A 22,048-nucleotide genomic window follows, 5' to 3' on the forward strand; every position below is an offset into this window, starting at 1 on the left:
TGGAACTGGGACAGTCTAGGTTACTTTTTTCAGCTCATCTCTGAGGCTCTTTTCTGAACCATTGAGGAAGTGAACTATTATTTTATGCTTGTGTTCAAGACAACGTGACAAACAAGCTGAAATGGAATAATACTGTTTTGTGATGGATTGAACATTAGGGGCCACTTACCCTGTGCTGTTAAGAAAGCTTTGGCTGGTGCTGCAGCTTTTCGCCAAACCATTAGGATTAAACCAAAAGGCAGGGGAGCACTTTCCGCCTGCCTGGCGTTCCCACCCATAATCACTGCCAAAAAAACACGATACATCTTCAATGATAAACACTGCTACTCAAATAATCTAGCTTCTACAAGCTTTTGTAGTGGGGCAAATTCTTTGCAGTTAGTGCTTCCTGGCATATTTTAAGACCATAACTAGAGACATGATTGTCAGACAAGCAGGATCAAACAGAATTTCAGACAGATGGATAAAAGATATTTAAAATTAATTGATGATTAATTATTAACTGAATTCTACTAAGTCACTTGACATTATGCAAATTTAAAAATCACGATTAAAAGTTCCCATAAACTCGCATCTACAATTTCAAAACTATAAATACATTTGATGAATTGTACATCACCATGTACGATGGATATTAAGGCATACGAAGTTCTGCAAAATTATACTTCTGTTTTTTATTACAAACGTCTACAAGCAGTCGTAATTAAATATAAGTGAATCAGATTTTCAAAGGAGAGGGGGTATGTGGTAAACATGGTATGAAAAAAATTAAGGCTCACTGAGGATAAAAGTCTCAGTTACAGTATAGTCCCAGTTGGGAAAGCTGCGAGAAGAAGTAATTACCATTCAAAATCATAGGCTGTGCAGGGACATGGCTCTGAGAAAGAGATCCTCGAATAGTCCTGGGCAAGCATGCAACGGTTGCCTGGCCTGCGCTTCATGTAGGTCTGCTTCTCGCCCATCACACACAGCTCTCCCTATCAAACAAACAAAAAGATCATGTAGTTTTTTACAAGGTTGAAAGAAACTCTGGGAAGAAAAGATCTACAGAAAGAAAGATTTTTGTTCCTGCATTAAGCAAGTGTTGCTGCTGTGTGTTTACAATGACGACAGACAAACATGTATCTCTTGAAGCTGACACTAAATCAAAAATGTTTAATATTCCTGTTACCTTGTTTTGCAGGTTCCATGTTTGATAATCTCCATCCATGCATCTCCTGCTAAAGAGGCCCTTGTAGTCTATCTTGATCAGCTGCCACTCCGACCGATGACTGAAGTGTCCAAAGAAACTAAAATGTAATTCAACAAAACGCAAATTTCAGATGAGACTATTTTGAGATGAAGATATACACGTTTCTTGCACCAAATGCAATTCTTAAGTCTGTCATTCATGCTGAATGCTTTAAGCCTGATAATATTTGTTTTACTTCTGCTGGACTGGCTCTTCCTTACGTGATAATATGATTGTCAGATTCTGGCTCCATTAATACTCCGTCCACATATAGATGTGCCAAGGAGAAACTATGGCGGTCCCATTTTTTTCCTTCGTCTAGACTGATCCTTCAGGAAAAAAAACAACAACAGATGTCAACGCATGAACATCTGTCCTTCTGTCTATGCATCCATGTTTATCTCTCTGCAGTGGCTAAATATATTGTCTTCGCTATGCGTATACCATTAAACATCCCAAGCACAGAGGTTAAGCAGTGAAAAACAAGGCACAAAGAAATATGATAAAAGATTTCAGGTGATTTAGCATTTGTCACAGCTGAAAAATTAAGCACGTCAGATTCTCTTCGATGTGAAAAATTATCTTGACACAGAGTTGAACAATAGAACAAATGTTCCTCGGCCCAGGGACATTTTTGAAGGTGACAAAACAACAGAAAAGAGAGACATGACTCAGGTTGTAACATTAGAAATAGATTTGGGGGGTTTCAAATCAACTTTCCGAGAGCTTAATCACTTTTGACAGGGCTGTAATGTGCAGGGGCATCAAAGCAGATAGTGTTACAAAGCGCCCGCAATATGTGGGACTTATGAGGGCATTTTCAGTCTCATATTTCCACCCTGCTCCACTTTTCATTTACATAAAAGCACTCAAACCATCATATCCAACCTAGAGTACAAAGCTATAACAGATTCTCTGCTGTTATAAATGATTCTGACAGTTCTGAAGCTGCTGTGTTGATACAATAATCATGCAAACTTGGCCCATTAGCATTTCAAAACATTAAATGTAATCATATGCTGCATCAAACAGAAAAAAAACGGAAATTATTCCCAGGTAATTTCCCACTACAAGTCCAATACCTATAGTTTATACCTACAGTAATTATGATGTCAGCTATTGTTGAGCAGTAGGCGTAGCTACACCTACCATAAGTGTCGAATAGGTTTCGCTGCATGTAAGACTGCCAGCAAAGCCCCTCCATTGTCAAGAAACCAAACGTTGTGCTCTTCATCAAAAATCTGTATTGGTACACATTGAAAAAACACATTTGCTCTGCTCATGACAGCTCACTTTAAATAGGAATACATAATCCATTTAAGGTAAACGCATGCGGTGTGTGTGTGTGTGTGTGTGTGTGTGTGTGTGTGTGTGTGTGTGTAGAACCACCTGTCTCCAGCTATTTCCTGCATCAGATGTTATAAACATCCCAAGGTTACTGGAGGACAGCTCTTTTCCGATATTCCCTGAGTACAAAAACATGAATAATTTCACTCGGTGTGTATTTACATAGCAAAGACTCCCTAATACACAATGCACAATCCCTATACACAATCACCTGATAAAATCGTTAAGAGCTATTTTGTGAATCCATACAGGTCCTCATTTCCCACTATAGAATATGTTTATGTCTGCAACCTAATCATCTCACCCAAAATATTTAAGATAAGACTTAGGAGTTGAAGTTTCAGTGTCTGATTTCAATGACAGAAAGAGGGCACTGTGTGATTAGTTTTGTGTTTTTTTGTAGTTGGACTGCTAAAATGCATTTTTCTGAGAAAGTAGGGATACATCTGGTCTAATCTATTTATTCTATAAATAGAATGCACTTCCTTCAGGTAACTATGTACCTGTAGCCACAATGATTCCTGGCACAGACGTTTTGCTGGTGATGGGTCCAGACGTGTAGGGATTCTCCGACATCTCCAGATGAAGATGCAGCGAACAAAATGGCTGTCAACAAAACAGATTCCAATGGAGCACACGTTGAGACAGTATTTATCAGACAGATCTTCATAGAAGCACTTATAATTAGCTTTGCCTTCAAACTATGCTTCCCGTTGAGAGGAAAGTGCTAACATTTCCAGATAGCATTTATAAAACAAAGATACTTTGTTCCTCTCATTTCCTCTGCCTGGAATAAAAAGACAGAAAATGGCTGAGAGGACACAGAGGGCATTTGAATTGTTTCATTCTAAAGCAAACAAGGCATGTAATTAAAATTCTCAAAGATGCACTGATAAAACTGGCAAAATTGATTCAAATCATTTTCACTCATCTCTCAGACTAAACCACATTGAAAAACATCAATACAGCTTTTCAAACAGCAGAGATTGGACCGGGGGGGTCAGAATGTAGACAAGAGCAAAATGGTCATCGGTATGACAAGGAGGAATGTAATAATCTGCTATTAACTGAACAATTTACATTATTTTAAACATACTATAAAGAACATACTGACTGGATTAGATTAATTTCATACCAGCTGAATAACAAAACGGTATCTCAATGTTAATTTAGTGTAATCTAACATCCATTAGTCCAGTGTGACTATGGGTAGTAAATTGAAATCACAGAGGTTAATGGAAAGTCTCGACCCCTGAAACTATACACGATGATGCTGTGCGTTACACTGATAATGAGAATCTTCCAGCAGAGCATCTCCTCGCCCATTCAGGCGGCTGATGCTGAAACTGGCGCCTCGCCCTTTGCAAATATGACTCAGAACCAAAGAACATCCAGTTGATGAGGTTGAAACATTTGATAAATTATATATTTCATAAGCTTCCTTTCGCATGAATACGAGCATTCATTCACTCCTGCCCAGAGGCTCAAACTCACCAGAATGCAGTGAAGGTTATTTCCAGCCACATCAGTGGCAGGAGCTGGCAGCAGGGCCCATGTTTGTCCCTTGTTGTATGTGATGAAAGTCTTGACATGATTGTCCAATAGTTTGTTGGCAAGATACATGCCATTTATCCCCTCAACCTGCGAAGGAAAACAGCAAAGATGCATTTATTGTCCATGGTATTTTCCCAATGTACAATAACAATCATATTCATGGTGCTTTAGAGCTAAGAGGATTAGTAGATTAACAGAAAATGAATCACTTTATCATTCGAGCAGTGGTGAAAGAAGCATTCAGACCCTTTACTGAAGTAGAATAAGCAATACCAATGTGTAAAAATACTTTGTTAGAAGTTAAAGTCTTGTTTTCAAAATGTTAAAGTACAGAAGTATTAGCAAAATAATGTTTAATGTATCAAAAGTATTCTAAAAGAAACTCGTCACTGTTATTATTTTTTTTGTTAGTTCATTATTATTATTATTATTATTATTATATAAAGCCTGATATCCTATTGCTTTGTGTGTGTTGCCGTTCTTAAAATCCCTTTGCTACTGGAACAACAGGCTTTGAGATAGCAAGCTACACGCTGAAAATGGTAAGTTTTGAAGAAAATTTGGATTGTGCAATAAGGTTATATACATATACTATGTTTACAACATTTACTACCTAAATGGGATGTTTTTAGGACCGATTGGCTGGGATTTGTTATGGACAAACTACACACTGCAATACACTGGTGAGAGAAAATTACATTTAACCATGTATCCAGCTAATTTAAAGCTTACGTTACTGTTTTGTGTAAACTGTATTGTGTGAACAACTTCATTTAATTCTGTATGTGGCGTTGTGTTTTGCGGGGTGCAAATGTTCCACTAAAACAAGTTCCTTGCCAAGACCATTTTGCAGAGCCTCCGTTATTGCGTCCAGAACTTAGCACTGCCCCCAAGACAATTGTGATTGGTTTAAAGAAATGCAAACAACTAAGACCCTTTGTTTCTCCTATCCTGGAACATATGTCCACAGCACTGTGGAGTCAGGTACAACTATTATCTCTCAAAAGCAGTAGTGTAGCAGTATAGCAGCAAGTAATACTCAAGTAAAGTACCTAAGTAATTTTCTTAGTTGCATTCCATGACTGCGTTTTACCTCCTAAAATGTGAGGATTTGCTACTTTTCTCTGTTTTATATCACATTAAAATTAATATTTTTGGCATTATTCTGTTGATCAGATAAACAAGCAATTTGAATGTCCCCTTAGGATCTGAAAAATATGATACAATATTGTAGATATATAATATACTGTTATATTGTAGACAAAACAACTAATCAATAATTGGAGAAAATAATAGCCAGATTATTTGAAAATGAAAATATTAGGTAGTTTCTGCCCTACTTTAATTAAAATCACAGGTTAAACAATGTTTTCTACTACATTTTGGAATAAGTGAAAGAGGCATTAGTGGTGCAGTGACAGCAGTAGCCCATGAACAAGACAAAGTACGCACCTTATAAAAGTCAACCAGTAAATTACCGGCAGGTCCTCTGCTGGTTCTCAGGTTTTCCAACGAAAGGGTGAAGTAGACCCCGGGGGAGTCTGAGATATACAGGCTGTAGGTGTTGTTCTGATTCCACTCCTGGACTGCAGCAAATACCTGCTTCTCATCTGTACTGATTATATGCATGTCCTGCAGGCAGGTGTTGATGAAAGAAAGTGAGACAGATGAAAAGAGAGAACGGGTGAGAATAATAGATGCAAGTGAGCAAACACAAACAAGACTTAGAAGAGAAGCCATGTATGGTTGGGGAGTTTAAAAGATGTAATAAAGTATGCCATTTTTTTACCAACTAAAATCTGTATGGCTTGTATTCTACAAGAGAGACACTAATCACGTTTCTCTATAATAATATGTTTGTGTTTTTACAGTTATGTGGTGTTTCTTACCTTTGGGAGACAATATTTAGGTAATTTCATCCGCTTAAAGGATTCTCTCATGTAGGAGACAAAGTAGCTGGCTCGTCCCGACTTGGTTACCTTTGCAATGAAGTCAAAGAAGTTTTGTCATTCTTTAAATAGCTCACATATACTGTTTTTTTTTAAGTCAAGTACCCCCTGACCAGCGCAAAACATTTTTGGTAGAAAAATGAGTCTATACCGCCGGCAGGGATAGATTCACTAAACAATAACCTTTTTTAAACAAGAACACATAAATGCTACATTCCAAATGTTTGGAATCCATCACTTAATTCATTCATTATTATAGTATAATTATTTAAGGAATTATGAATGACGTATTTTTAAATTAGCAGTTTAAAAAAAATTAGGGGCATTTGAGAAACACTGCATAGCCTGTCCGGAAAAGGAAAGTGCAAAATGGGATGGGAGTTTTTTTTCTTTTTTCTTCCAACAGTCACGTCCCAAATGTGAAATAAGGACATGAAACTAAACTGTCTCCTGAAAGAGGTGTATTAATTTGCAATGCATAACTGACATACATGTATTAGCATTATCTCAGTTAGTCTAATGCTAAAAGGCACTGAAAAGTGTGTTGGCTTTCTCTGAAGTGTGTCTTGAAGATCTTAATGCACTAACACTTTCCCGTCCACTTACAGGGCAGAGCAACACTAGTTGATTGCTTATTTTCTAATCAACTAGAAGGATGGTGTTTGTCCCCCAACACACTACATTAGGACTCTAATGGAATAATCTATCGAAAATCAATGAGCTGCATTTTCCCAGGCCACATTTTTGAGGATGTTGCACTTGGCTGTTCCTTCTCTCCCAAGAGACTTTGGAGGTGTTGAAGACTGCTTATTTCGTTGTAGCCCAATCGATAACCTCATTACTCTTTGTCAAGTTAAATCCAACTGCCCCGAGCAATGAAAGTCACAAGAAAGTCATCTGTGCCACCACAGCGCCACACAGACACTCTGTGTGTCCAGTTATTTTCACCAGACATCTTCTTCATGTCTGCCTCTGCGCCTCTGCCTTGACGGTCAATCTCATCTCAGCTAAATGCAATTTGGGCATTTTATTGAATCACCATTTCTGAATCACACTGTGATATTTTTTTCTCATACATTTTCATTCTTACATCACAGCCATTCCAATCAAGTATGTGGATAAAGTGTGTTGAAAGTGAAACTGGGTCAACGCTAAAGTGTCGCTGCTGCAACATCATATCAGAAGATTAAATCTGTGGATAAATAAATTAAAATCGAACAGCAAACATTTAGGGGCGTTTATTTGAAATGTAATAGTGCAGAGTGATTTACTACAAACACTGAGCCCTAGAAAACTGTATCATTTGATTTTTTATTTTCCTGAAACTTAGCTGGAGTCTAACAGGATGAGCAGATGCATCAAGACTGACCAGCAGAAAATGACTTAGCTGTGGATGGAAATCAATGACAGCTGAGGGCATTTGAAAATTAAATTTCTAATGATGACCCTGACTGCCAGTGTCTAATTGGAGTCAAAGTCAGAGTGAATAGTAATAAGGACACCGACCTGTCTATTCACAGTTCCTTTGCCGTGTGAGCTCAGCTAGCAAACACATTTTTCAGAAATGGAGTATGTCTGTGCGGAAACTCAAACACTGAGCGTGCCGTCACATGAACGAGACAAAACATAATCAAAACACACATCGGGCAAGTGGGGAACAGGTGTGTTGGGGAAAGCCATAATGTGGGTTTTGATAGAAAAGCATGAATTGGATGCCCGAGAGACCTAAATAAAAAAAATAAAATTGAAAATCAAAGTTCACGAAGACAGAAGCCTTTGCGTGAAAAGATGTACAAGAAAAAGTAAAGTAATCTGTTACTATGCAAACCTGTGTGAAAACGTATTCATCCTGCACAACCAGTGAGTTTGTGTCTACATGTCCAGGAAAGAGGTACAGTCTGTTGCCTTCTGTGCATCGTTGGGCTCTGCACTTCACATACTGGGCGCCTGGAGAGAGGAAAAAGGAAATCAATCAGAAGTAAATTACAACCATTTACACCTTCAAATTGTACTCTGTATGCACTGGAGCAGCTAAACATTATGCATAATGGTACACATAGTTCACAGTTGTGAAACAACTTTAATATAAGGTAACTAGAGAAATAATGTAGAAAAAACAACAACTACTACTACAGTGGATAGTTGGCCCTTTTACATTTCAAATTAGTTGAGATTTAAGACTAATGCAGTATTCATGTGAGACAAGAAGGGTTTCTATGGTAATTCAGAGACACATTTTCTCACCAAAGGGTAAATATGAGAATATTTTCCAATGTAGGAAACCCCTGTAATTGGTTTGACAGACTATACCATGCTTTTTACAAGGGGGAAGTTGAGGTTTATCTATGAGACACATGGGGACAGATTAAAGAGAAGAAACATTCATCAACCCACTAAAACTCCCCGTTTTTGTCAGCCTTACTAGACTTCAGGGACCAATCTTAACAACAGAACTTTCCCGTGACCTCGCTCTAAATGAAAAGCAAGGGGTCCTGTGGGTCTTGCTACAGCGGAGGACTGGAGTGCAGGACTCACGGCCTTTCGCGATACGCGTCTCAATGTGGACCACATCTGATTCTCTGTCCAGCCCCATTACCGCCCTTGGAAGAGTGTGAGAAGGAGAAGATAGAGGGAGCAGACAGAAGTGGAGATGGGGAAGAAAAGGTAAAATGAGAATAAGATAAAGGATAGGAGGGTCAGGTATAGCATCATATCTGCAGATGGACAACCCTATTCTGACAAAACCCGTAGAAAGATGTCTTTATCCCTTGCAAATCAGTGAAGAATCTGCAGCAGCAATTAATCTCACTGTACCAGGCATCAGCACAGGACCCAACAACAATAGCTATTACGAGACATACAGTATCTACCATGGCAAATGTGAGTTGTTATGAAATTGTTAGTGGCTGCAACACCATTGTGAAAAATAACTATCTGACATAATGTGCATGAAGGAATGGTTTTCAAGAGCACAAATAATGCATTGTTTCGGTATACCTGCTGCGCTGTTCTTATTTATCTAACGTCTCGCTGTTCATGCATGTTGAGAGGATGTCCTCCAACTAATGTCCTTTCTTTCACAGCTAAAAAACACTCTTGGGTTTGACAAGTACCATGACAAACAGGGATAAATGGGCTCACATCATTATTCACTGCCTTGTGCCCGAGCAGTCGAGATTACTAAATGACAGTGACAACAAAAACAGCATGTCATGTTTGTGCTATGGAAAAAGAAGAACAATATTTCTCCAAGTCTACGTGACATGAATATAATCGGTTTTTTGCTTGACAGCCATGGAGGAGATCTGTTTTAGACAATAGGTCACTGGATCCATCTGGCAGCATAGGGGGCATGAACACTATCAAATTAGCAAATTACAATTAATCACTTTAGAAAAATAGGATGCACATAATCATACCAGTAGAATCGTCCTGGCATCACATTGTCATGAACAAGTTGCCATTTCCTCCCAAAGTCCATTGAACTGTACAGCTGCAAGATACAATTGGGCCCATTTTTATCACACATAGATAATGTTAATGAGCAGCACAGCTATCATCACATCCACAGCAGAATCACATAAATAAATAATATATAATAAATAAAGTAAAAATAAAACAGGTTTCAGCACCATATATTATCTTCATAATATGCTACCTTGCTGTCATGACTGTAAGCCAGTATCCAGTTCTCCTGTGCAGGGTGGAAGAGCAGGCTCAGGATATTGAAGTTAATGGGATACTTCTCAAAGCTTGCCCCTTCATCTGAACTGATCAGAACAGCGCTCTCTACCTCTGGGTCGCTAAGCATCATTATCTAAAGTACAGAGGGCCAGACGAGGGATAGGCATTAGAAGAGGGAGAGAGAGACAGAGATACTGTCATTTGGCTGCAATTTTTAAAAGAAAATGTAATTTGATGTCAGGACCATGCTTGTGAGAGATCAGACAGAGAGATAAAAGCAACAGGGAAATGCTGACCTTCTGTTTGTTGGTAGGGCAGACGTACAGGTAACTTAAAACTGTCCTTGAGCCCACTTTGTCGTTGAGTTTGGTGTAGGTGCTTCCATAATCAGAGGATCTGTACACAAACAAAAACAACATGTTGTATGTAGGATGAAAAAAAACATTAGAAACTTGCCTGAGACAGATTTTAAAGCACCATACCAGTGGTTTGGCATTCTTTAGCCGATTAACTGCAAATCAGTTATCCTTCGCATGACTGCAACTCCAAAGCATACCTTGCGTTTTTAGATTGATTTTCTACCTCTCGGGCAGCCTTTTGCCTTATGGAATGAAAATGAACTTGCAGAGATAGAGACTAGCTTCTTGCTAATGTGTTATTTTTGTTTGTATTGCTCTAATAAAGCACTTTGATGCAATTCTGCAAGAAATATGCCATGCTAAAAAGGTGAGTCATTATTCCACTAGTCCGTAGTAGTAGTACTTTAGATGTTCAAATTATACAAAAGACCAAATGGGAAAAAATAACATGGAAAAACACACTCACTAATGAAAGAGTCAGCTCTTTATTCAACCATCATTTTCAACAGCACAGGGTGGCGGTTGAATAAAAAGCAGAGCTTTCAAGTAGTCAGTTAGTGTTTTACAGAAATGTGCAGCACAAACAGACCAATTAAATTAATAACTGTGGAAGAAATCCGTCAGAGGTTTTGACCACAAGTGAGATGGAAAGTAACTAAAGCCTGCTCACAAAGTAGCTGGATTTCAAAAGATAACGCAAACTAATTTACATATATATAGATATATGTATATGTATATATGTATATAGATAGATATATAAAAGACTTTTAAAAATTAAAGTAGTCAAGCAAAACTTAACTGACGGTATTGACTTTAACATTAGCCATTATTATTTTTCAACCTGCTATAATCTCATTAATATTCACGTACAATTTCAAAAGCCTTATATGTAGGATGTTGTATAAATATCATGAATAGTGAAAATCCAAAAAACTGGATTAAACTCTTGGAAATTCAAAAAAATAGTCATGTACATAATTTATACCAACACCAAGAAACAGGACAAACAGTGGAAAGCAGGGATTATCTAACTAGACTAATGTTTTTTCAGGCTGAAGATTAGTATGTTGACTGAGAAATATTATCTAAACAAATTTGAGTTTTATGTTTGTTGAAAAAGTCAAAATTTAGTGAGAACGTTGCTAAGACAGTAATGCAAATGTGTTGTGCACGCATGTTATAAAATACATAGAATACATAGAACAAGATGAACAAGTGTAATACTTTAAGATGCCGAAAACAACAATGTCAACTGGTGAAGGTGAAGCAGCAGTCAAAGCAAATTAATACATTTACTGAAATATTGGGTTAGTCTGTCAAATTAAATGATTAACCATCTGTGGAAATAACACTGCAATAACTGTAGAAATAGACCAGCAAAAGACAGAAAGTAAAAGATTTACGGATTTAACAATGCAGGTTTCAAAAAATAAAAAAATCAACTTTGCATATATTTTATTAGAAAGAACATGCATACAACAGGTTTGTTAAACCTCACAATGAACAGCATTAGTGTCAACATAACATCCCAAAACTCAGCAGGGACATTTAGAATATTTTGTTTAATGGAGAGGAAAAATAATTATTATTAACGTATTAGCGCACAGGCACTAATCTGAAACTCCTCCTTAACACTGTATAAAAAGAAAGCTCTAAATTGAAAAAAATGCATTCAGAGTTGAAATCACATATCTTTTAAAAACCAACGAGAAAATATCAATATCAAGAGAAGCACGTTGCAAGTTTGGTAGCTTTCTGCATTAAAACGGTTGACATATTCATTAGGCTTTTCCCCTCGCAACTATAATAACATTCCGCAAAATGTAGCTATGACAAACACATTGTGCAGACTAAATATTCACTTTACACGTGTCAACCAAGTCTTTGCAAGCTGGATTTCATGCTACACTGACATGTAATGAAACTAGCCTGACAGATAGGAAATACATTTATGAACCTCAGGTATGCTTGGGAATATGGTCAACAGTAACGTAAGTGTATACAATAAATTCCATTTGCAGTAAATGGACTGAAACCTCCAACACGAGCATAGTCCTTGAATACAACAACATCATGAACATATTGTTGTCTTGTAGTAGAAAAGCCACTATTCTTTTTTCATGCTGGTAGATGTTTGTACATTGAAGATGGTGGAAGTAATTTAAAGACATCCTTTCCAGAGCAGCGGTATAATCCTGTGTTTGCCATCACAATCTCCATATTTCTCCTCACCACAAAAACAGCCAATCGTGCTTTCAGTTCTACCTGAGTGCCTCCAAATGTAATTTCACTGCATAATTGGATAGATACCCAGTGTCTGCTATCATTGTCTGTGCATTAATCTGAATCGTCCCTTTTGGTGTTGAAATTGTTTACAAAGACTTACCCCTAAACACATTTGTATTTGTGCTTAAGTAGCCTACTCCTTTCAGTTGGCATCTTTGATCGAGACGGTGAAAGAAAGACTCTTAAATTATGTTATTACAAGTTTCTTTAGCAGAAAGAGTAGCCATCTAAAACCACAAAGGGACTTGATGTGTGTTTAGCTTTTGCAAGTCATCCATTGATCTGCACATTGCATTCTGCCACCAACAGTGGCCCGGAGCTGTAGTCATAAATCATTTATTGTGTTATCACAGAAATCATTTACTCCCGTTTCTTTTCATAACATTCAGATCTCTGCTTTTCTAATACCTATACTAAGAGCCTTTGTGCACCCCCTGAGGTACACTCTAATTTAGTCGTGGTGCTATTGTTAAGCAGACACCTTGATGATGGAAGACCTCCTGTACACAATATTGGATTTCAAAACGTGTCAAGTCGGGTGTAAATCTTAGTGGCGCCTCTGGTGAAACAGATATTAATTTGAAACTCTATGCTTGGCGGACTGATGGTCTCTTTCATGTGTATTTCAGAATGAAATGAGTTCTCTGCGGGCTATGGGAGAGGTGAGAAAGAAGCCATATCAGAGGGCTGAATTGGCCTCTGTGGTATAATCCTTAATGAATTCCATTCTATTTATGATCTGACAGGGCACTGTAACTCACCTCTCAATACATACTGAATGAAATTACTACAGATATACAGTAGCAATTGCCTGTCAATTGCTTCAGAAACAAAAGGTTACTGACGACAATCAATCAAAAACCTCCATCAGGAAGATTCTGGGTCAGAGGAAAAGAGACACCAACAAAGAATCCTTCCAATATGTCTTCCGGTTTACCTCTCAAAAATAGCCTTTCAAAAAGTTCTTTGCTGATGATGGACATAAAATAAGTTGGGCATTTTTTTTTAAAGGTTGTCTTCCAGTTGTGTTATTTATGATGCTGAAGGAAGCAAAGATGAGAATATTTCCTTCTGAACTACTTCAGATTGCTTTATGAAAACATACTTCATATTGGCTTCCAGTGTAACTTGATTGTTCATTTTCTAGCAAGTAAGAACACTATAAATCACACATGCACTATACTGAACTCTCTATGAATATATTATACTTATTGTTTTTTGGGCTGTGCTCTTGCAGTATTTATTTTAAAATCCTTTCAATGATGCCATAACCTTTCTATTTAAATGGAAAAGAAGAAATAGCAATTATTAAAAACAAACTTACCTCCAGAGTGAGCTCTCAGTAACAGCCCCTAGGTTGAAGTCATAGAGCTTAGTCAGGATCAGGATCACCTGCAACATCAACAGCAACAGACATGCTTAATTACATGCCAACGTCTGCACTAAAAAGGTTTTGCATAAGTGCCTCACCAGCATACTTATCTGTCTACACCTAATGACGTGGAATGATTACTACATATCTGCTACATCCCTTTACGAATAAATATCAGCGTCTTACAGTATGTTATCCTAATGACAAGTGATCCTCATGTTGTCAGTCTCCTAGTGGCAGGATCTAATGAAAATCCATGTGGGCTTTCAAGAATTGTGTCTGTAACTCATGTGGAATGATACCTACATAACAGCAAAATCTGAACACAATTGTTCACTGAACAATGAGAAGAAATGCAGTCAGTGGCTTCACCACACAATCCTCTCAGCGTTCCTTTTTCATTCTGCCTTGCTTTTAACTTTAAAATAGTAAAGTAAGCTGCAAAAGCACCAACAGATGATGTCAAATGTTGCTGGAAGATGTTATGTCAGTCATTTTACTTATTGGAAGATGTCCAGTTCCACTTTTGGCTAAATGCTTTTGCATGTTCTCTGAGGAAACAAAAATGTGGCCCATAAAAGCCTGCCAAGGCACAGAGGGCAGAGTGAAATGGTGTGCAAACAAATTATTGTCACTCCAATGGCATTATAAATGACTTGCCATGGGGATGTTTATAGCTCAGGAGAAAAATGGGCATTGGGGTAGAGAGTTTAGGGCAGGGCATGGAGAGAGGGAGAAGGAATGGTTTATAATAAAAATCAAGGAGCAGGAACACGGTGAATTTTTTTAAAAAGCTTGAAAGATAGGTCAAAGGCTCAATTACAGTGAGTTTAAACACATTAACCTCATGGGACCCACGGAACGAGTCATTAAACCGAGAGAAGCCACACAAGACTTGGAGAAACAAAAGACGTGCCTCTAAGCCTGCTTTGAAAATGTTAAAAACCCAATTGACCCACAATTTAGCCATCAAACGACCAATGTGCATGGCTGGGACTATCTGCATTACAGGTTAATTAACCAATCACACAGAGAGATAAGCATTTGCATAACTAAATGCACCATGTCTGCAAGGTCCAACGCTGGAGTCTGAATCAATTTGGAGTACAGACTTAGTTAAGTGGCTCTGATGTTAGGCCTAATTGCCTGCTTTGAAAAACAGATACGAGAGAAAAACTCTGCCAAACTGTTGATCGTTTGACTCTTTAGTTCTCTTTTGCTAACAACGACTGTGTCATGAGACATTATAAATACTACGAGGTAAATTAAATCTGGAATTGATTTTATCAGTGTCAAACTAGAGGCGGTTCATCCCAACCAAAGGGATTCAAATATCCAGCACTGCAAATTGGAAATTAACTGAGTGAACAACGATTAAATGTTCACAGTTTAATGGGCTTCAATCACTTGCACCATCTTGCACATGGATCCAATTTAATCAAATGCTTACAAATTTAGTTGATGATGTTAAACAGTGTCTAAAAAAAGGCAAAAATGGCAAAATTCGATGACAAAAAGTCTCTCAGCAACAAATTTGCAATTGTCATTAGGAACTCCATCTTAAACGTGTTTGTGTGGTCGGCTCATTAACAAAAGCTGACCCTTTAAATTGGGTCAGTGACGATCTACCTCAGGGACCAACCGACTAGCCAGGCAGATGACTGTTTGGATGATTTGTCCCAAAGTGGATACATCAAGAGTACATCACTGGAGACACGTCTTCAACATTATTGATAGCTGTGCATCTGTGGCTCAGATCAATAGGGAGCAACATACATGAATAAAAAATAATAAATGCCGAGGGAGAGCTATGAGAACCCGGTAAATTAAGTAGCATTAAACACATATTCTAAGAGTTTATGCTGCAGCCCTGCATTTATGTAAATACTGGTAACGAACAAACACAAAATGGCTTACAGAATTATTTTGAGCCTTCTAGGTAAATACAATTTTCCATGCGTATCATCGCTCACTTGCATACATGAAATTAAGTAAGGACCCTAGAAGGCCAAAAGCAGTGCATTTATTTATGTTTATGTTTTATTGATGTGAGCAAAGAGAGTTTTGCCCCGGGAAAGTCAACCAATCATTTTTCCGATTGGCCCTCCCCCTCCGAGGAGTTGGGTTTAGTCATCCTTTTATCCTAATATTCTATTCTTGTTGCTTGCTTTCCCTTCTTTTCCTCCTTATTTTCTTTCCTTCTTGCTTTCTTTCTGTTATTCTTTAAGTCTTTTTGGTCTTTGTTTCTTTTTCTTTATTCCTTTTAAAAACAGGCTAACCAGTTACTTTTTTCTGTCTTTTTTCATGTAACCCGCACATTTCACAAGAAACCTGCCGTATTGGAAACCGGGGTACGAGAAATATAAACAAAACAACAACCTTAAGACAACAGACTTCATGGTAGTAGCTAATGCATCAACTACCTTTCTGTTGCAACCATGCGATTACTTTCAGTCCAAAAATGACAAAATCAACTCAAATGATTAACATTGTGTAAAATAAATGAGTTCTTTCTTCTGACAAAGACAACGCACTCATATTCCAACGTATGACTGGGTTCAATCAGCAAATTTACACACGATGTAGGGATCAATGATTAATGTTGATTAATGATTAATTGTTTCCCCACTCACAGAAACGGGCTTCACCCATAAAACCACTCGTGCTAAACCTAATTAACTATTTGTGCATTGACTGCATTTTACTTTAAGAGCTTAATGTAAAATGATGAGTTACAGTAGCAAATTTGTTTCAGGAATTCTTCCATGGTAGGGTTTAGTTAATAACGCACATGATATTGATAAGATACATAAAAGTTTGGAAAATCTGACCGCCGTCATGTTTGCGGGGTTCAGCGATTTTCCTAAAGCCTTGTGGGCTATGCGTAACATGTTACTTCAGAACCAGATGGGTCTAGATTTACTGTTAGCAGCTCAGGCTCTGTCATGTATTAGGTGATCAATGCTGCACATTAATCCCAGACATTGCAGGTAACCTCACTGACACCGTCCATCAGTTAAACCACCTCGCCACTAGTCGTAGGGCTCAAGATGTCCCTCACACTTATTCAGGGGGCGATTGGGGTGCTTGGATATTTGGGGAGGGGTGGAAGGCTTGGATGGGGAATATTGTGATTCCAGTAATCTCTGTGATCTGTTTCTGTTTTGATATTGTTGTATTATCCCATAATATGAATGATTATTTTCCTTTGTTTTCTCTTGAGAAAGTTCAGTATCAAGCCTTACAACTCCAAGATGATGGTCCTGAAGTGTTTCATTTGCCCTCTTACCATGAGGACGGTTGCAGCTCGGAATCAGCTTCCTGATTCATAGAATGCATTTGATCCTCATCTTCTTTTAGACTAGATGTAGTGGTAGCTTGTGCCCAGAGGCTTAAATCCCTCACAGAAAAGTGTTTTCCTTTTCTTTTTATTGCATGTATGCTTCTGGTAATTTTCAAATGTATGATGATTAGGGTTGTAATCAAAAGTGGGGAATGTGATGGGGAAATTACATAGACAATGATTCTCTACATAGGCAGGATGCCTTATCTGTGTGTTTATTCACTTCTACGCATTCGTAAAAGTCATCTGTGTTTTAGGTTAATCACCACAATGTTCCTTCAGTGTCTCCCTAGTTCACCCTTGCCGCCACAACAATGTGACGCTTCCTACGACACCTCCTCCTGTTTTAGGGCCCTCAGTCCCCAGGGACAGCAACCAGTGTGACTCTGTTTATCACCGGAATAAACAAATGGTAAAAGTTCAGGCTGCCCAAACTTTAGGTCAGAAATGGAACTAATCTATGGAAAAGATAAATCTCTTAACTTCTAAGGTAGAATGACAGCGCCGGCCATCTGCTGACGCAATAATCATTAGGACAGAGACAGCAGCTGGCTCCGTCAAGTCTGAAGAATGAGATGAAGTGTTTTGTTTAGGTTCAAAGTGTTTTCCCAAAACATGATAGGGTTTTTCTGGTGGGGCAGAGGAGGATATAAGGAGCTGTCCAGTGTTACACGGCACCAGAATGTGTAATGTCACCTTGTTACTTTGTTGCATTGTGAACTGCCATTCTCGTCATTTTGTTTGATTGTTCTCTCGAGAAAATAATTAAACTCTTTCACCGAATATCCAAACTTTTAATCCAGTTTCAGCCTGTCTTTATTTTTGTTTCAACAAAGGTCTCTTCTTCATTCACAAATTCCTCCCTCGCTGAACAGAAACTTCCACAACAACATGCTGTTTGGTCATGTAAAGGTATATTAACTTTTTCAGGTGGCTGAATAACCATGGCAACAAAGTGTTTAGAGCCATTAAATCAATCTGATATAATGTATTGCCTTAATTCCAATGCCTCGCCCACTCACAGACCTGCACGCTACACTTCTACAAGCATGCAGCATATACATATTTTGCACATTCACGCAAAACCGTTCCAAATTCCACATCCCTCTTCTTTCTTTTTAAAAGAGAAATCCTCCATTTTTTAAAAAGTGCTTCAGTGGGACGTGAGAGGCATCTCAACACCATGTTTGTGGGCAGAAGGTTTTCTACACAGCTCACAATTTAGGTATGAATCATTTCTGTGTACTGTACTGCAATATAGCTATTAATAAAATGAAATAGACTTGCAGCACATCAGTTTTATTGTGCTTTTTTATATTATGCTCCAAATGGAACTTGTTGCCCCAGTAAAGCATCATTAACACGCCACCCCTCAAAAACTATTTCTGTTTAATTGGGTAGTCAAGGGAAAAAAGGGACCCTTTCTCTAAAAATCACACCTTCAGATTGTTGTTTCTTTCCTTTTCAGGAGGTGCACACAACAGGAAGTAGGAGCAATCTTTAGAAGTGTAAGAAATACAGCCACTTTCATGTAGATCTGGCAGTGTTTTTGAACCTAACCAGAGGGGCCAAGTGAAGGATCTAAATTAATTTCCAAGGGACCTCCAAAGTTAATAACAGTGAGTGATGTAAGGCTCTTTGCAATAACATAGCTAACGGCTCATGCATTAACACATATCTATATTTTATTTACCTTCAGCACCCAGTGAAATGTGCATTGCTAAAATGATACAAATTTACATTCTCATGAATACACATAATGTTGTGTATATTGTACTGTAGGATAAACACATCTACACACAGAGCCATCTCCCAGGAGTTACTCTTGTCTATTTAACGCTTCTGAGTCCAACCACACCACAACATCAAAATGCTGTTGAGATATATCAACACTAATAAAATCATGTTTTAAATAGCTTTCATAAGCTGGCTTTTACCCAAATATGCCATATTTCTAGGCAACTCTCTGGGGGTCAGTTTTTGTGACCTCATCAAATTTGATAAACAAAGTAAAGGTGGGTTTTGAATCTGTCAAAAGATTGAATAAAAACATAATCCGACAAGCTTTGAGTGCAGACACCTGGGCTGTGTGTTGATGGACATGTACAGTAAGAAATTATTTTTCTGTTTTTCTATTTTCCAACTAAAGAGTCAGGCCATGAAGATGATAATACACAAATTATATAATTTATAATAGTTATGACAATAATAACTTTACCAAAAAATGCTTCACTATGACTAAAAACATCTTTTACAACATACAACATAGAAGTTACAAAACAAAAAATTGTTTAGTTGTTCGTTACATAACTTTGCAGTTTTAGTTCACTTTCACCACTCTTAAAGCGTAATTTCCAGCTGCAACACACAGCTGTTTTCAGTTAAAAAAGTCAAACGGCAGACAGACAAAGTTAGTAAGTTGCTATTCACCCTAACACGACAACTATTCACCACAAAACGACAACTATTCACCACAAAACGACAGCTATTCACCACAACAGGACAACTATTCACCACAACAGGACAACTATTCACCACAACACGACAGCATTGGTGAGTGAGAAGGAAAGGGTAGGTACGTATTAGACACTGATCATTTTCCTGCTTGGTTGTATGGCACATAGTGTGTTTTGGGGTATTTTATTTTTTTATTTTATGTATTATTTATTTTGCACATTTGCAAAAATTACAGATACCTATGGGCTAAAATATGTGCCAACAGAAACCGTTTTTGAATAATTTATATTTGAATTGCTCAACATGAATAATTGTATTGAAAAACTGAAATTGAATCACATAATTTAAAATTGTATTGTTTAATTTGAATCATTTTATTGAAAAACTGAATCTGAATAGTATAGTTTGAAATTGAATCTGATTGTTTGGAAGTGAAATCCAATAAAATATGATCATCAATGAAAATTCAACTCTGTCACAAATCAAATTCAGTTCACAAAATTCAATTTCAAGTTACTGTGACAGACATCTGGGTATTTGAAGGATGAAGGAAGAACGTATATACGTGAAAGAAATTATATGATTGAAATTCAATTTTTCAATGCAATTATTCAAGTTTAGCAATTTAAATTCAAATTTAAATTATTCATTTTCTGTTTCTGTTGGCAAATATTTCAGCCCATAGATACCCCCCATTTAATGTGTTCCTTATGTGAGTATAAAGGCACGAAATAATCTGTTGTTACAGAGTGCTGTTGGTTTGTGCTGCATTCTTCCGTTGGCCCAACGTCTGAACGAATTATCGAGTAAACTTGCCACTCCAAACATCCTTTCTCCCCTCTCTGGTCCATTACAGCTACAGCTATGGCAACAAGTGACAGCTCCTGCTAGCATAGCTTATAGCAATAAATACTTATATGATTACAATTTGGCACATCTAAACAAAATCAACATTTACCATTAACAATCATTCCCCAGGGACCTCAGCTAAAGTTAGCAAACAAGTTATGTACAGTTTTTACTTACTAATTTCGCAAAGCGTGATACTTATTCAAACACAATAGACAGCCCTTAATAGATTACTAAAACACATGCAAAGTTGCTTCAGTGACATTTACCCACCTAAAAGAAGTAATTAAAAAACGATCAGTGTATTGGCTTCAGTGGCAAGTTTACTAAAACATGCATTCAGTCGTTGGGCCAACTGAAGCATATAACACAAACCAACAGTTTATATACACTGTAATGGACGATCTTGTGCCTTTATCGTACTCACATAAGGAATAAATGAAATCAGGGTGTCTGTCACTTTTCCAAATAATAAAAGAACTAATACATCAAATATGTTATTGTGTTGTGTGATTTGCTGTCGTGGTTTGCACTTCAGGGCCACCGTAGATGAACACAATAGGTAGATAAAATAAATTTCTAAAGAATAAAAAACTCTAAACCCCCAAAAAAAATTTTGTAGAGCAAATGGACTGTGGTAGGCCAGGTTGGGGGGGATGCCAAGCTTTTACCAAATTTGTGACACCACATTTATTACCCCAAAATTGACTCTTTGCATTTACTGCTTTGAATTAGAAGCAGAAAAAGCGGTTTGGAAAAGGAAGTGGGTTGAAAAAACATAGTGGGAAGAGCCAAGTCTACAAACTAATGCAGAGCCATGGGAGCACCCTAATGTATCCTGGCCATTATCAGAAACCAAAAGCTGGCATATCAACTTGAGAAGAGCAGGCTGGGATTCAATTGTTCACCTCACTACACTGCATTTCACTGGCCTGTTCATGCAGATGCTATCCTGAGGACACAAAAATAAAACTGGTTTCATTTGTTGTTAAGCTCATTACATTCTCAACTTCATTAAGAGAAGGAAGGAAGAAGCCAAGGGCAAGTAGAGTCATTTGAGCAATTTGACAAACACTGTTCTTTTTCAAGTCAACTGGCTAATTAATCTCCTACACACGCTGACAACATCTTTGGTCTGTTTTGGACTATCACTTTTAATTATTTGTGATATGAAGGGAAAAGATCACCAGCCAAACACACAAAACAATATTTGTGTATGTCCTTTGTTGGGCCGCTAACAAACATGAAAGTGTAGAAAGTAATCTGTGTATCGAAATGAGCTCAAAACTTTTGTGTCAGAACTCTTCCAAAACAAAAGACATAAAATGTAACTTCTTTTCCCTCTCATAAAATTAAAGATGAATGTATTCATGCATCAATTAGAAATTATCTGATGCAAACACCTGCAGAGAAAAGAAATACAGTATTGGTTGCAAATTTGCATAAATTCTCTTGACAGCGACGAGGGCAAAATCAAGATGCATTGCAAGTGGGTGGAGGGATAAAAACACAACATCTTGATTGTGGCTCTGTGAGGACGTCTCTAAAGGAGAGCACTTAGCAGAAAAGACAGGAGTCTTTTAAAACGAATGGTGCGGTGGAAGAGAGGCCTTACTC

General features: G+C 37.6%; 1 protein-coding gene across 2 annotated transcripts in view; it reads right to left on the minus strand.

Annotated features, from left to right (window-relative positions):
* The window catches only part of sorcs3b (sortilin related VPS10 domain containing receptor 3b), a 40,976-nt gene that overhangs the window by 10,337 nt on the left and 8,591 nt on the right, over window positions 1–22,048 (minus strand). For both annotated transcript variants that reach the window (XM_032541642.1, XM_032541641.1), the window contains exons 2-17: window positions 13,735–13,802; window positions 10,062–10,161; window positions 9,740–9,898; window positions 9,501–9,574; window positions 8,617–8,681; window positions 7,910–8,028; window positions 6,022–6,111; window positions 5,585–5,764; window positions 4,073–4,219; window positions 3,082–3,184; window positions 2,621–2,697; window positions 2,381–2,472; window positions 1,453–1,560; window positions 1,172–1,289; window positions 844–977; window positions 170–283 (exon numbers count right to left, since the gene is read on the minus strand). In XM_032541642.1, the coding sequence (XP_032397533.1) occupies window positions 170–283; window positions 844–977; window positions 1,172–1,289; window positions 1,453–1,560; window positions 2,381–2,472; window positions 2,621–2,697; window positions 3,082–3,184; window positions 4,073–4,219; window positions 5,585–5,764; window positions 6,022–6,111; window positions 7,910–8,028; window positions 8,617–8,681; window positions 9,501–9,574; window positions 9,740–9,898; window positions 10,062–10,161; window positions 13,735–13,802 (1,748 nt within the window). The remainder of the gene's footprint in view (window positions 1–169; window positions 284–843; window positions 978–1,171; window positions 1,290–1,452; window positions 1,561–2,380; window positions 2,473–2,620; window positions 2,698–3,081; window positions 3,185–4,072; window positions 4,220–5,584; window positions 5,765–6,021; window positions 6,112–7,909; window positions 8,029–8,616; window positions 8,682–9,500; window positions 9,575–9,739; window positions 9,899–10,061; window positions 10,162–13,734; window positions 13,803–22,048) is intronic.

The sequence above is a fragment of the Etheostoma spectabile genome, chromosome 17 (genome assembly GCF_008692095.1).
Source record: "Etheostoma spectabile isolate EspeVRDwgs_2016 chromosome 17, UIUC_Espe_1.0, whole genome shotgun sequence".
NCBI lineage: Eukaryota > Metazoa > Chordata > Actinopteri > Perciformes > Percidae > Etheostoma > Etheostoma spectabile.